Below are 15,507 nucleotides of genomic sequence, written 5' to 3' on the forward strand. Positions count from 1 at the left end.
AAATCTAAAACTGGAATTATGTAACCACACTGGTAAATTATAGCAACTGTAAATGGGCCAGAGAGATAGGCATTGAGGTATAGCATTTGCCTTGCATGCAGAGCAGTGGGTCCGAATCTCAGCATCCCATATGGTCCCCCCGAGGCTGTCAGGAGCGATTTTCTGAGCATAGAGCTAGGAGTAATTCCTGAGCGCCACTGGGTGTGACCCAAAAAACAAAATATTGTAGCACTGTAATTTCGTTAGGGCTCACATAGGACTTCCCTGTGACTGTCTCGTAGGTCTTCCCTTTGTCTCTGTCCACAGTCAGGTGCATGTGGGTGAGAACTCTGCTGTCCTGTCATCTGGTTGAAGGAGAGGGCAAAGACAGGGAAACTACCTAACTAGGCTTTATCTACTACTGCTTTCCCACTCCTTGTCATTCTATTAAATATTTTGACTAGGATGTTTTTGTCAGGGTGAGATCTTCTTCCTTCCTTCCTTCCTCCTTCCTTCCTTCCTTCCTTCCTTCCTTCCTTCCTTCCTTCCTCCTCCCATCCCTCCCTCCCTCTCCTCCCTCCCTCCTTCCTTCCTTCCTTCCTTCCTTCCTTCCTTCCTTCCTTCCTTCCTTCTCCTTCCTTCCTTCCTTCCTCCCCCCTCCCCTGTCTCCTCCCTGCTGTCTCCCTCCCTGTCTCTTTCTTTCTTTCTTCTCTTTCTTTTCTTTCTTTTTCTTTCTTTCTTATCTATCTTTCTTTTCTTTCTGTTCTTTCTTTCTTTCTTTTTTTTCTTTTCTTTCTTTCTTTCTTTCTTTCTTTTTCTTTCTTTCTCTCTTTCTTCTTTCTTTCTTCCTTTCTTCTTCCTTCCTTCCTCCTTCCTCCCTTCCTTCCTTCCTTCTTTCTTTCTTTCCCTCCCCCACCCCGTCTCAATCCCCTGTCTCTCTCCCCTCCTCCCTCCCTCCCCTCCCTCCTCCCCTCCCTCCCTCCCCTCCCTCCCTCCCTCCCTCCCCTCCTTCCTTCCTTCCTTCCATTCCTTCCTTCCCTTCCTTCCTTCCTTCCTTCCTTCCTTCCTTCCTTCCTTCCTCTCTTCGCCACACCCTGGCAGTGCTCAGGGTTACTCCTGGCTCTACGCTCAGATATCGCTCCTTGCTTGCTCAGGGGGACCATATGGGGATGCCAGGATTCGAACCACCATCCTTCTGCATGGCAAGGCAAATGCCTTACCTCCATGCTCTCTCTCTGGCTCCAGGGTGAGGATTTTTCAATATCCAGTTAAATTATCTAGTTTACCTGCTAAACTTCAATCCTTCTATTGTAACAGAAGAGTTTCTTTCTTTATTTTTTTAAAATATGGAACACTTCACGAATTTGCCGTGTCATCCTTGCGCAGGGGCCACGCTAATCTTCTCTGTATCGTTCCAATTTTAGTATATGTGCTGCCGAAGCGAGCGCAGTTTTCTTTTTTTTTATTATTTTGGGGTCACAAAATAATAATACTCAGGGCTTACTCCCAACTCTGTGCTCAGGATCAAACCTGAGTCCTGCCACATATAAAGCAAGTAACCCTACCCCTCTTTACTCAATCTCAACCCCAGAAGAGTGTTTTTAATGTGATGTTTCTGTGTTGTCTTCGTCTATAATTGTACTGTGAGCACTGTGTTGTTTGTTTTTGGCTTTTCAGGCCACATATGACTTTTCTCAAGAGTTACCCCTGGTGGTAACTGTGGGATTGGAATACCAGGGATTGAACCTAGGTTTGCTCCATGCAAGGCAAGCACCTTAATTCATTGTGCTATCACTTTGCCACCCCCACCCCCACCCCGAGACCATGTGCTTGATCCCTAGTATTGCTCCATATACTAAATGCAGTCCCTATCACTTAATTAAAGTATACATGCTTATAGGTATGTGTAAATACTTAAAATATGTAGTACCATGCTCACTTCAGCAGCACATATATTAAAATTGGAACGATACAGAGAAGATTTGCATGGCTCCTGCGCAAGGATGACACACAAATTCTTGAAGCGTTCCATATTTTTTAAAAATAAATGTAGTACCCCCCTACTTACTGCAAAACCAATAAAGAGAATGGAAAGAGATTTCCATTTAAAGTATCTTTTTTTTATATTTTTGATTGTGACCAATGTGAATTACAAGTTTTTCACAGTTATATTTAAGGTACATAATAACAGTGAATTAGGGCCATTTCCACCACCCATGTTGTCCTCCCTCCATCCCTGTTCCCAGCATGCATCCCATACCTCCCCCCTTTGCACCCTGTATTGCTATTGTAGCTGGTCCCTTTTGTATAGAACTTGTTATAGATTGGGTATCTTGATTCTGTTATTGATAACTTTGGGTTTGGTGTTCAGATTTGATCATTTTTATTTCCACAGGAAGTATCTTTTTAAAAAATGCTTCATAGTTATTTCAGAGACTCCATGTAACATCTATATGGAAACTTTAAATTATTCTAGTAAAGGACTAATAAAATTGTGATCTGTCTAATTTTAAGGCCATCTCAGCAAGTCTCAACCCAGTAGCTTAAATCTTGACCACCAGAGCTGTTGGTACTCAGAGGACCATATGTGTGGCTATCAAGCTTAGATCAGGTCACATGCTAAATATGTGCATCACTTCTTGAGCTAAAACTCTAACCAGTACTTTTTTGTGTGTGTATAGAATTCTATGTAGCTATAAAAATAGGGGTTCAGAGAGCATGTGCATAATAATTAAGTTGCCTAGCACACAGCCATAACACCCCACATAACTACCTGGGGTACTGGTCCATTCCCTCTAAAAAAGAAAAAGAAAATTTAAGATGTAGGTCTGCAGTGTTTGTTACGAATGGTTGTCAGTGTATTTTGGTTTTTGTTTGTTTGTTTAGTTTTGTTTTTTAATACAAAGGCGAGAGATGTAGCTCAATTATTGCACTTGGGCATCATGTATATGATATTTATCATAGAATATGACAAATATGAAATCCTGGGTTCTTTCTCTTACACCTCACTCTTTTTTTCTTTTTTTACTCCCCATTTTTTGCATGGGGGTTTAATTTGGGGTTTAGAGGTGATGTTTATGGCTATTCCTGGCTTTTTGCTCCGGAATCATTTTGGCAGTACCTTGTGGACCATACGTGGGCCAGGTCATCCATATGTAGGGCAAGTGCTTTATTTGCTATACTGTCTCTAGAGTGTGTGTCTCTAACACACACACACACACACACACACACACACACACACACACACACACACACACCTCTTATAGTTAAATGAATAAAGGATTAAAAAAGTCAGGACCTGTGTGGGCTTGGTAAATGGCTCCTTGTTTTAAAATATTACCCTGAAGGCTACATACATTCTTGGTGATCCATTCTCTAAAGCAATCATTGTTATTATAGTTCCCTTGTTTGTAATCCTGGATGTAAAGGACAGTGATCTTTCAGTGACTTAAGCATTAATCGTCAACCACTGATCTTACTACCATCATAGTTTTTTTTTGTTTGTTTGTTTTGTTTTTGTTTTGTTTTTGGGTCACACCCAGCAACGCCCAGGGGTTACTCCTGGCTCAACGCTCAGAAATCACTCCTGGCAGGCTCCAGGGACCATATAGGATGCCGGGATTCAAACTGCTGTCCTGCATGCAAGGCATATCCCCTACCTATTTCTCCGGCCCCTACCTTCATACTTTTAAATGCTGGACAGGTCCCAGTCTATGGAAGTACAGAGATCAAAGAACACTGGTTTAAGCATCTGTCCACCAAACACAAGTCCAAGAGTCAAACTTTTGGTGCTAAAGCATGCATCAATGGAAGCCTCACATTTCAGTTGCATAATCTGGGATCCACAGTGATGAAGCTGGGCTAGGGAACACCTGCATATTGCTTAAGAGTACCATATTTTCCAGCGTATAAAATGACTTTTTAGAGTCGGAGAGATGGCAGTGGAGGTAGAGTGTTTGCCTTGCATGCAGAAGGATGGTGGTTTAAACCCCAGCATCCCATATGGTCCCCCAAACCTGCCAGAGGCGATTTCTGAGTTTAGAGCCAGGAGTAACCCCTAAGCACCAGGTATGACCCAAAAACCAAAACCAAACAAACAGAAAAAACCCCACCAACTTTTTAACCCATGAAAACCTGCTTAAAACTAGGGAGCTTAAAAGTCGGCATGCTGAAACTTACTCCAGCTTCAGGGACAAGTGATCCCACCACCCCCTTTACCATCACATCTCATCCAGCTGTCAGGCATCATCACTCAGTCCTCTGCTTGTCCTGATTCATCATTCAGGACACACAAAGGAGCTGAGTTACCATGCGCTGCATCCTATCCAGCTACCGGGTGTCATCACTGGTATGCGGCTTTCCGGTGCTCAGTCCTCTGCTTGTCCTGATTCAGGGCACACAGAGGAGCTGAGTTACCAAGAACTGCATCTCATCTAGGCACTGGGTATGCGGCTTTTCGGTACTCAGTCCTTTGTTTGGCTTTTATGGGACACTGAGGCACGCTGTCTCTATTTGCTCTATTAATCTGCACTGCACTCCAGCCAGCTGCTCTTTGAGGAACCCCCTCCCTGCTTTCAATGTAGATCACAATTAAATCACGGTCACTCACTACAAATGTAAGTGATTGTTGGCACTCCAAAGTCTAGCTTGATTAAACATATACTGTTAACCTTTGAGGGGTCTACTCCTTTTTTTCTCTTACATTTTTTAATTTCCATTTGGTGTGCGTTAAAAAAGAGGTAGTCTTGGGCCCGGAGAGAGATAGCACAGCGGCGTTTGCCTTGCAAGCAGCCGATCCAGGACCAAAGGTGGTTGGTTCGAATCCCGGTGTCCCATATGGTCCCCCGTGCCTGCCAGGAGCTATTTCTGAGCAGACAGCCATGAGTAACCCTTGAGCACCGCCGGGTGTGGCCCAAAAAAAAAGGTAGTCTTAAACGGCGAATATAGCCCAACCCCTATATTTTAACAGGAAAAGTAGGGGGTTGTCTTATACACGGTATTTAACCTTTTGGGAGCCGAGTGAAAGTACAGCAGGTAGGACATTTGCCTTTCACATAGCTGACCTGGGTTTGATCTCTGACATCCTTTTGGTCCCCCCCGAGCCTAGCAGGAGTTATTTCGAACACAGAGCCAGGAGTAACTCATGAGCACCGCTGGGCATTCCCCCCAACCCCTGCCAAAAAAAAAAAAAGTATTTGCACCTTTTGATTATTTCCCCTTCCCTCTTTTGATGTGAATACAGGGGTGGAGGGAGATGGAGGATGGTGTTATTGGACAGACATCACATTCCTTTAGTCATATTGTTTATATACATGTTCACTTTTAACATACTTCTCTGGTGTGGCCAGAAAGTATTGCCTTTCTGGTCATCTCAGCTAGCAGGGCTGTCGGGATCATCTTCAACATGTAGAGTAGCACTGGGGCTCAATATCATGACCTTGTACTTGCAAGGCAGATGCTTTAGTCACTGAACTATCTCTTGCTTCCCTATCTTCAAGTCTTTATGTAAGTCCAGATAGAAAAGACAGTGATGTACAGTAATTTCATACATAGTAATATAAAATTACTAATGCCATGTTTTCTCTCAGGAAATTATGTGCTGTGTTGTTACAGTTGCATCATCTTATATGTGAGAATTTAAAATGATATTTCAATAATCCTAAAGTAAATTATAGGTATGTGAAGGCTAGGAATAGAGACAGCTCTCAAGAAGTACTCAGTGAGGACCAGGCCCCAGTGATACTTAGCTACTGGTTCTCTGTGAGCATCTGAGATTCTTGAATTGAAAACATGGAATACATTAAAATGAAAACATTTTCATGAAAATGATAAAAACATGGACTATATTAGACAGTGTGGAAATTCAGGGGATAATACAGTGGTTAGGGCACATGCTAGGCATGGCTTCCATCTGCGACCACATGGTCTTGCAAGTATCATGTGACTCTAGAAGCCCCTTAGCAGCACCATATGAGCAGCCTAAATGATTCCCCTACACTACAGGACCATGCTTAATTTGCTGAGTATTGCTGGGAGTAACCCAGGGCCTCTTGACTTACACTTTGGAGGTGAAAAAAAATAGGAGGTGGGCTGGAGTGATAGTACAGCATGCCATGTGGTTCCCCAAGTCTGCCAGGAGTAATTTCTGAATGCAGAGTCAGGAATAACCCTGAACACTGCCGGATGTGGCTTCCCTCAAACAAAGGAGGGGTCCAGGGAAATCCAGGGTAAGACCTTGCCTTACATGTGGTCTACCAAATTAAATCCCTAACACTGTATATAGAATCAAGAATTGCCTCTGAGCACTGCCTTAAGTTATAGCCCCAAAGCCTAACCCCCAAAACCAGCAGTCTGTAGAGACCTGCCTCTCACTGTTCAGAGTTGTATGGTGAACCAAGCATGAGCACTTGGTTCAGCACCTTATGGTTATGTCCTTGAAATTGCTAGTGTTGTGCTGTTGATCCCCAAGCACTGTAGGGCAGGCCTAAACTCACCAACCTCAGACTCTCACAGAGAATCAGGGGCTAAGTCATATATTACTGGGGCCTGGACCTCACTGAGCACTTCATGAGAGCTGCTCTCTCTCCCTACCTCTCACGCCTAGTTATATTTATAATCTATTTCTCCTAGGAATTTGCCCAAAGAAATAATCTGACAAATACATAGTGGCAAATGTGCAGTAGTATTTGTTGCAGTGTTTATAGTAGAAAATGGGACAGTAATCTAAGAGACCCCTAATAGGTATTAAATAAGTAGAGACAAAAATAGTGGATTTATGCAATAATAAAAATAATGGGGCAGGGGATGCAAGTTGGTGGTAGAGTTCCTATATTGGATGTATGAGGAAGGTCTTGGGAGCCCGCCCCCCCCCCCCCCCGTCCACATGCCTAGAAAGAATGTGAGGGCTCTAGAGCGCCTAAGTGTTGAATACTACAAAGGCATGCACGCACACATGCATGCCTAGAAATAACAGCATACGTTTTGAATACTTGAGGTTTGGTTTTGGTCCCAGACACTATGTAGTCCCCCAAGTACCACCGTGAAAAACCACTGGGCTCTGCCAGAGGAGCCAAAAAACAAAAGGGGAAAAAAGAGTGATGGCAATCTATTAACAATCAATCTTATATTTATATACACACGTTCTCTTTCTAAAGATAAAAATACTTTATAGTTAACATAAAGAAAAAATGTTTGTTTAGAGGCCGGAGAGATAACGTGGAGGTAAGTAAGGCGTTTGCCTTGCATGCAGAAGGATGGCTGTTCAAATCCCGGCCCATATGGTCCCCCTAGCCTGCCAGGAGAGATTTCTGAGCGTAGAGCCAGGAGTAACCCCTGAGTGCTGCCAGGTGTGACCCAAAAACAAAAACAAAAACAAAAAAAAAAGAAAATATGTTTGGATAGGTAAAATGCAGAAAGAGATGGTTTAGATAGGAATTACCCAAAGTTTTGGACTCAGGTTTTTATAGGGTTTTTTGTTTGTTTTTCTTTTTATTGTTTTTAAAATGTAAGCTTATACAGTGATTCTTTTTTTTTAAGTCAAAGGTATTTTGCTTTGTGTTCTACGGTTGTTGTTGTTGATCCATAGAATCAGGTGTGCAACTCCTAACTCTGCACTTAGGAATCACTCTTGATGGAACTCAGGGGACCTGATGGGGTTCACAGGATTGAATCCAGTTTGACTGCATGCATGTCAATCGCCTTACCCACTCACAGTATTGTCTCTCCAGTCCAAAAGTTGTGTTTGACAGTATTAAGGAATGAATACCAGTGGCATTTAAAAAAATGTGTGTTTTGTTTCCGCTTAGGCCGAATACATCAAGCTATGGTAACATCTTTGAATGAAGATAATGAAAGTGTAACTGTTGAGTGGATAGAAAATGGAGATACGAAAGGCAAAGAGGTATGAACACTGGGTTAAACTGTTTCTAGTCTTCCAATCAAGATTCTACATTGGGTGGGGGTGAGGGCTGGGGAAAATTTTTAATGATAAAGCATCAGAAGGGTATATACTTTTTAATATAGTACACATGTTCTTTATCACTTTGTGAAAAACTTTCCAGTGAAATTGGCTATCTTCCTTTTATAAGATTCTTTAAATACATGTTGGGGCCAGAGAGATAGCACAGCAGTAGGGCGTTTGCCTGCATGCAGCCAACCCAGGCCGGTATCCTATATGGTCCCCTGAGCCTGTCAGGGGCGACTTCTGAGTGCAGAGCCAAGAATAACCCTTGAGTGCCTCCAGGTGTGGACACCCCCCCAATAAATAAATAAATAAATAAATAAATGTCAATTTTAATTCTATATGTTTTAGATTTTTAAGATGGTCCTATTAAGCTGGAATTTTTTAGTTTCATGTTTATTCTTTAATGTGTATTTTCCAACTGTTAAATATATCAATTTCATGTAATTTTCTAAAAATATATGCAAATTTTTAAAAACAGATTGACTTGGAGAGTATCTTTTCACTTAACCCTGACCTTGTACCAGAAGAAGAAATTGAACCCAGTCCAGAAACACCTCCACCTCCAGCATCCTCAGCCAAAGTAAACAAAATCGTTAAGGTTAGTATTAAAAATGAATAAGAGTGTATGTTTTCTGGTTTAAAAATTGGGGAATTGGGGCTGGAGTGATAACACAGTGGTAGGGCATTTGCCTGGCATGCAGCCAACCCAGGATGGACTCCGGTTCGATTCCTGCCATCCCGTATGGTCCTCCAAACCTGCCAGGAGTGATTTCTGAGTACAGAGCCAGGATTGATGCCTGAGCATTACTAGGTGTGACCCAAAAACCAAAAATAATAATAGAAAAAAAATTGGGGAATTTGAAGATTGTGTTTTAAGTTGTTTATGCTTTTAACAGGTTACACACTTGGTTGCACTTGCACGGTTCACACATTTGATTGTGGATCTCATTAGGGATTGCAGGCTAAATTGCATAGTGCCAGAGATCTTACACTTCGTTATGTAATTGAACAGCAGTGCTCTTGGGTTTTCATTCAGCATCTTTGTCAGTGTTGAGACAAATTCATTACTTCTTTACCTACAAAGCACCCTACTGCTGAGCTCTTTATTCCCAACTCCATAGTTAAATGACATTTTTTCAAAACATTAATTTGAAACTGGAGAAATAACAGAGGTGGGAGCACATGCTTTGTTTGGTGGAGGCAGCCCAGGTTCAATCCCTGGTACCATTGGCACCCTGAGCAGCACTGAGCCAGAAGTTGCCCTCTTCTGTTGAGTATGACCCCAAAGCAAACAGAGCAACCACAGTTCTTTATTCATTCTTATTTCTGTATATAGATGCTCAGTGGCTACTTACAGCTTGTGTTTGATTGCTCCAGGGATCATGCAGTGTTTAACTCAGGAGACGCACATCCAAAGCACACACTTAGCGTAGCCCTATAGTTTTAAATATAGTGGTTATCTATTGGTTATGAAAGACTAAAATAATTTATTTCTTATTAATTTCTTATTTCTTGTCTGGTTAATATTTTCCTAAGACTGATTGCTTCTTAGACAATATGGGTCATAACTATCTAGCTGCTCAGTGTCTGTTGACAGACTATGAAATGGTAAAAAAAAAATGAATTACTTTATTACAATAAATTTATATTCTAAAATACAGAAAATTTATGGTGTGTGTTTAATGCTACATTATCTGTAAAGATTAAGCCTTTGTAGTATTCATCAGCAATATGAAACTGGCACATTTAAAGTATTATGTTGGTTTTTGTTGCTGTGTTTTTTGTTTTGGTTCATACGAAGTGCTCAGAGCTTTCATGCAGCTGACTCTAGTTCAGTCCTGGTCAATGTATGTTTTCTACCCAGCATTTCCAGGATTTTCTCCTGAGTGTGGAGTCAGGAATTTCTGCTCAGCACTGTAAGGTGTGGTCCAAAACATTGCCCCAACAAACATACTACTAAAACTCTGGCCTTAACCTATTGTTATTGGAACTTGGAGATAATATTAGGGCACATGATCAATTCCCACCAGACCATGATCTCCCAAGCACCACTGGGTATACCTGAGATGCCACTAATGTGCTTTGTATATGGGTTTCCCTGGCATAGCAAAGCTCCAACACATTTTATCTTCATTCCTTTAAACTGAACCAAGGCCTCAGTAGCATTTCTGGACCTCCTGTGCACCCCCCACCCTCCCTAAACCACCCAAATAATCCCAATGTACAAAGATAAAATTTCTTACATGATTTTGATGATATAACAGTGATAAAAAAAACACCAACATAGACTTTAGTGGAATTACTTTCCTTTTCCTGTGTTATCACTTACTGGAATGGTAATAATAATGACCTCATAGGGTTGTGGTGATTACAGTATGCAAAGTCCTGAACAGAGTGCCTGGTTCATTTATTCAAAATAAATTATTTAGGCCAAAGAGATAGCACAGCAGTAGGGCATTTGCCTTGCATGCGGCCAACCCGAATGAACCCGGGTTCAATTCCCAGCATCCCATATGGTCCCCTAAGCCTGCCAGGAATGATTTCAGAACTCAGCCAGGAATAACCCCTGCGCGCCACTGGGTGTGGCCCCAAAAACAACAACAATAAAATAAAAATAAATTATTTTTGGTCAAGGGTGGGTAGTATTTAAGAACTTAATATTTGGCAGTATTAGTAGCTCATTAGAAAATGAAATTTTCTCAGGGTCTAAGTGATAGCACATCATTTGCCTTACACACTGCCAATCTGGTATGGGTCCAGGTTCGATTCCCTGCATCCCAATATGGTCCCCCAAGCCTGCCAGGAGTAATTTCTGAGCACTGCCGAGTGTGGCCCAAAAACCAAAAAAAGAAAAAAAAATGAAGTTTTCTCTAGTTTAGTTATGATTTGTCTTCCCTACTTTAAAGTAAACTGAAATTGACGAGTTATGTTATAAAGAGAAAAAATGTTCATTTTATAGAATCGACGGACTGTGGCTACTGTTAAAAATGACCCTCCTCCAAGAGATAATCGAGGTAAGATAAAAGATTATGAATTTTGCCTATTGATTTCTTGATATGGCCTTATAGGGAATGTAACTGTTTGGCTGACATTTATTTAAGGTTTATATTGGCTTGTAATTTGGGAAGTGGTTTGTTTGGTTTTGAGGGTTTTTTAGTTTTTTTTTTTTTTAAACCATACCCATTGATGTTCAGGGTTATTTCTAGCTCTGCACTCAGGAGTTAGTCCTGGTGGTGCTCTGGGGACCATGTGAAATGCTAGGGATTGAACTCAAATCAGCTGCATACAAGGCAAGTGCCCTGCCTACTGTACTATCTGACCTCAATATATAAGAAAATTTTATAATATATAATATAAAATAAAATTATGTTATTATTTTTTGATAAAATAATTCCAGTAATTTTGATCCCTGGCATAACTTAGGTCTCTTTAGCACCAACAGGTGTGACCCCAAAATAAAACAGTGTTAGTAGTTAATTTTTAAGTACATGGTGAAAATAAGCCACCACACTATATTGAATTTTTTTTATGTATCTGATTTGCCTGTGATTTTTAGTATCTGATGGCAATTTTGTGAAAACGAAAGAAATGAAGTTACATGATTGATTTCACAAATTTAAGTTTAATTGAAACATTTTAGATGATTTCAACTCAAAAGTATCATTAGTAATTATGTTTCTTGGGCCGGAGAGATAGCATGGCAGTAGGGTGTGTGCCTTATACGTGGCCGACCCAGGAAGGACCCAGGTTCTATAACTGGCATTCCATATGGTCCCCCATTCCTGCCAGTAGTGATTTCTGAGCGCAGAGCCAGGAGTAACCCCGAGCACTGCTTGATGTGGCCTAAAAAACCACGAAGAAAATGTTAAATGTTAAGCGTGGCTAATCCTCCCCCTTTTGGGGGGGGGGTCACACCTGGTGGTGTTTAGGTGATATTTAGGGATCCTACTTCAACAGACTCGGGACCATGATGGATTTGCCATGTACAAGGCAATTGACCTACTCTTGTACTATCTTCACCCTTTTATTCACTATTCATTTTTTTCCCCACCATTCAGTTTGGTTCTCCTTTTCTCACAATGATTTCCTTTAGTAGTGACAGTGAAGTAAGATGTTTATAGACATTAGATTAGAAGTTGGGGTGGTGGGCCCGGAGAGATAGCACAGCGATAGCACAGTGGTGTTTGCCTTGCAAGCAGCCGATCCAGGACCAAAGGTGGTCGGTTCGAATCCCGGTGTCTCGTATGGTCCCTCGTGCCTGCCAGGAGCTATTTCTGAGCAGACAGCCAGGAATAACCCCTGAGCACCACCGGGTGTGCCCCCCCCCAAAAAAAAAGAAAAAAAGAATTTGGGGTGGTAAGTCTGCTAAACACGATCCTTTTAGTTTGTAAAAACTTAATTTTTTTTTTGTAAAATGTCTAAATTTAACTATTGTTTTCCACTTTTATAATATCCACAGAGGAAAATTCTTTGCTTTAAGTTCCATGTTTGAGAAACAGAGAGGAATTTGGAATGTAGAGAAGTGAACAGCTTTAAAATTTTTGCTTTCATTATTTCTTTTTGAATTGTATACTTTTTTTTTTTTTTTTTTTGTGAGTAGGTGCTCCTACTAATACTCAGCAGGCCTAACAGTTCTTTCTCACTCAATCGTGACAGCACTTCAATGTTAGCTAGGACTTAGAGAAAGCACTACTGCTATTTCTACAGTTCCAGGATTTTCCAGTTCAACTTTCTGGTGGTGTTTGAGGGTCCATTTGGTACTGAGCATTGAACTAGGGTCAGTCACATGGAAGCAAAGCACCACCACAATCCCTGTACTAACTCTCTAGTGCCTAAATTGTGTAATTTTTTTTCAAAATTAAAATGGAATTAAATCTCTTTTTGTTTGGTTTTTGGCCACAGTGGTTATGCTCTCCTGGCTTTGTTTGGAGATCACTTCTGGCAGGCTTGGAAGACATGAAATGCCAAGGATCAAACCTGGGTCTTAGACATGCTGACTCAGTTGTTCTATCTATCAAGCACCCTTCCCACTTAAACTATCACTCTGACCCCTAAAATTCATCTTTGTGCACATTTTGTTGGTGAGTGATCAGAGTTGAGGTTTATTGAAACCAATGGATCATGGGTGGAGACCCTGTGGTGCTCTCTGATGCGGACAGGGGAAGACAGGATTGTCAGGTCACCAGAAAGGACATCTAGGAGGGGCACCAGGGACCCTCTTCAGGTACATGTTTCAGCTGTAGCAGTAGTACGTGAGAAAACCCACACACAGACATATTTTTTTTTTCTCACCACATCTGGCTCTGCTTAGTACTTACTCCTGATCTGTGTTCAGGGATCATTTCTGGTGGGCTTGGGAGACCATATGGGGTGCCAGGGATGGAACCTGAGTTGGCTATTTGCAAGACAAGCACACACTATCACTTGTACACTGTACTCTGACCTGCTTACTTAATCTTTAGTGATTATTATAAGTAAAGTTTGTTTCTAGCTATTGTATAATTTATTCAGATCGTGTTTTATAGCAGAAGTTTACGTTGAGACCTAAGACTGTATATCATTTTGATCACCTCTTTTAACCTGTCAGTTAATTGAGCAAAATTATTATATTCCACTTATACATGACAGAGACTTGGCATTTTGCCTTTTTAGTCTTAGGAAATGAATCCCTGGCCTCACACATGCAAGGCTTGTGCTTTAGCACTGAGTCACATTCCTCCTCAACACTTGATGCAGCCTGTTAATTTTAGTTCTTTTGTTATATCTCACTTTCTTTTCCCAAGGTTTCCTTTACTATTTTTTGCTCTGAGTTTAAAATTCTTTTTTTCTTTGCAGTCATTGGTTCTGCGCGTGCACGGCCTAGTCAGCTTCCTGAACAGTCTTCCTCTGCACAACAGAATGGTAGTGTTTCAGATATATCTCCAGTTCAAGCTGCAAAAAAGGAATTTGGACCTCCTTGTATGTAAATCATGTATCAAGGATTCAGTCACTTTAGGCATACATGTATTTTCTCTTGGTCATCCATATAAATTTACAAACGATAAACAATATAATTGCCAGTTTCATATTCTTACCACTTGAAAACTTTTTGTTACTTGGGTTTTTTTTTAATATATGAAAGTAAAGAATTTATAAATTCTACATTATATAAAGGTTTCTGTTGCTTTAAATTAAATTTTTTGGCCAAATGATAAGTTTGACAGTTATTATAAAGGCATTTTTTATACTTGATTTCATCCTTCAAAAAATTGTGATTATAGACCAAGAGATGACATGTATCAATGTGTTAGAGTCATTTTTTTTTGACTCTTTTTTGTATATTGTCCTGTTCCTAGTTTTGTCAAAGCAGCTCATAGTTGTTGTAGGCATGCTTCATCATTGTGTATTTTTTGTTTTGAGTGTGTGGTGAAATTACACATTAAAAATTTTTGTCTAAGTTCAGTACTCTAAAAATAAAATGATACTTCAACAACTCATCCTTTTTTGGTTTTGTTAGCACGTAGGAAATCTAATTGTGTAAAAGAAGTAGAAAAATTGCAAGAAAAGCGAGAAAAAAGGAGACTGCAACAGCAAGAACTTAGAGAAAAAAGAGCACAGGTTTGTAATAAATGTTTTTTATTTATATACTAACAAGAAAACTAGATTGTCAGTAAAATTGATTGGCTTAAAAAGTAGGGGGGGATACTCATTTTTAAAAAATTTTCAGGGGTACTAGAGCACTAGTACAGCGGGTAGGGCATTTGCTTTGCATCCTTATGATCTGAGTTCGATTCTCAGAATCTCTTATGGTCACTTGAGCCTGCCAGGATTGGTACTTGAGCACAGAGCCAAGAGTAAACCCTGAGCACAGCTAGGTATGGCTCCAAAACAAAACAAATTTTTTTTAGGGCTAGAGAGATAGTGCAGGGATTGTGCTTGCCTTAGCACATAGCCAACTCTGATTTGATCCCTGGCACTAACTATGGCCCCCAGGCCTACCTACGTATGGCCCAAACTTCCTTCCACATCTGTAAAATTAAATTTCAATCCACAATACTGTATGGTCCCAGGAATAATCCCCCCCCCTGTTTTGTTTTGTTTTGTTTTGCTAAGTATGCAGCCAATCTGGCTGCAATAGTCAGCATCCCATATGGTTCACCACGCCCAGCTAGGAGTGATCTTTGAATACAGAGCCATTAGTAGTCCCTGAGCATCACAGTGTTCCCTCCACCCCAATAACCAACCAACAGGAAAGAAAAGGTTTTCAGGGGTTGGAGAGATAGTACAGTAAGTTTTTGTAACTATTTTCTATTACAAGAACTTGTCAGGTTTAGTGGTTGCCATTAATTCTAAAGTTTGAATAATGAATAAACTGTTACATAACAACTACAGTTCTGATTTACATCGAAGAATAATAGGGCATTGGGTTTTTATATACATCTAAAAATACAGTTTGAAGAATAACATATTTTGTAAATTTTTTCTTATTTTCCATGATCAGTGAATACAAAGTATCATAATGAAAGGTGAAATGTCAAGTGTTTTGATTTATACTATATATTAAGAACAAATCTCTACTACTGAGG

General features: G+C 40.5%; 1 protein-coding gene and 2 non-coding genes across 6 annotated transcripts in view; 2 read left to right on the plus strand and 1 right to left on the minus strand.

Annotated features, from left to right (window-relative positions):
* Positions 1–15,507, plus strand: part of KIF2A (kinesin family member 2A) — a 93,968-nt gene that overhangs the window by 36,020 nt on the left and 42,441 nt on the right. For 2 of the 4 annotated variants that reach the window (XM_049768757.1, XM_049768759.1), the window contains exons 2-6: positions 7,785–7,879; positions 8,421–8,540; positions 10,902–10,956; positions 13,778–13,900; positions 14,439–14,539. In XM_049768757.1, coding sequence (XP_049624714.1) covers positions 7,785–7,879; positions 8,421–8,540; positions 10,902–10,956; positions 13,778–13,900; positions 14,439–14,539 — 494 coding nt within the window. The remainder of the gene's footprint in view (positions 1–7,784; positions 7,880–8,420; positions 8,541–10,901; positions 10,957–13,777; positions 13,901–14,438; positions 14,540–15,507) is intronic. The other 2 variants (XM_049768758.1, XM_049768760.1) reach the window with 1 other exon arrangement.
* Positions 1,320–1,427, minus strand: LOC126003164 (U6 spliceosomal RNA). The gene has a single exon (XR_007493700.1). It is a non-coding gene; the product is annotated as a U6 spliceosomal RNA (small nuclear RNA).
* Positions 1,911–2,017, plus strand: LOC126003187 (U6 spliceosomal RNA). The gene has a single exon (XR_007493722.1). It is a non-coding gene; the product is annotated as a U6 spliceosomal RNA (small nuclear RNA).

The sequence above is a fragment of the Suncus etruscus genome, chromosome 2 (assembly GCF_024139225.1).
Source record: "Suncus etruscus isolate mSunEtr1 chromosome 2, mSunEtr1.pri.cur, whole genome shotgun sequence".
NCBI lineage: Eukaryota > Metazoa > Chordata > Mammalia > Eulipotyphla > Soricidae > Suncus > Suncus etruscus.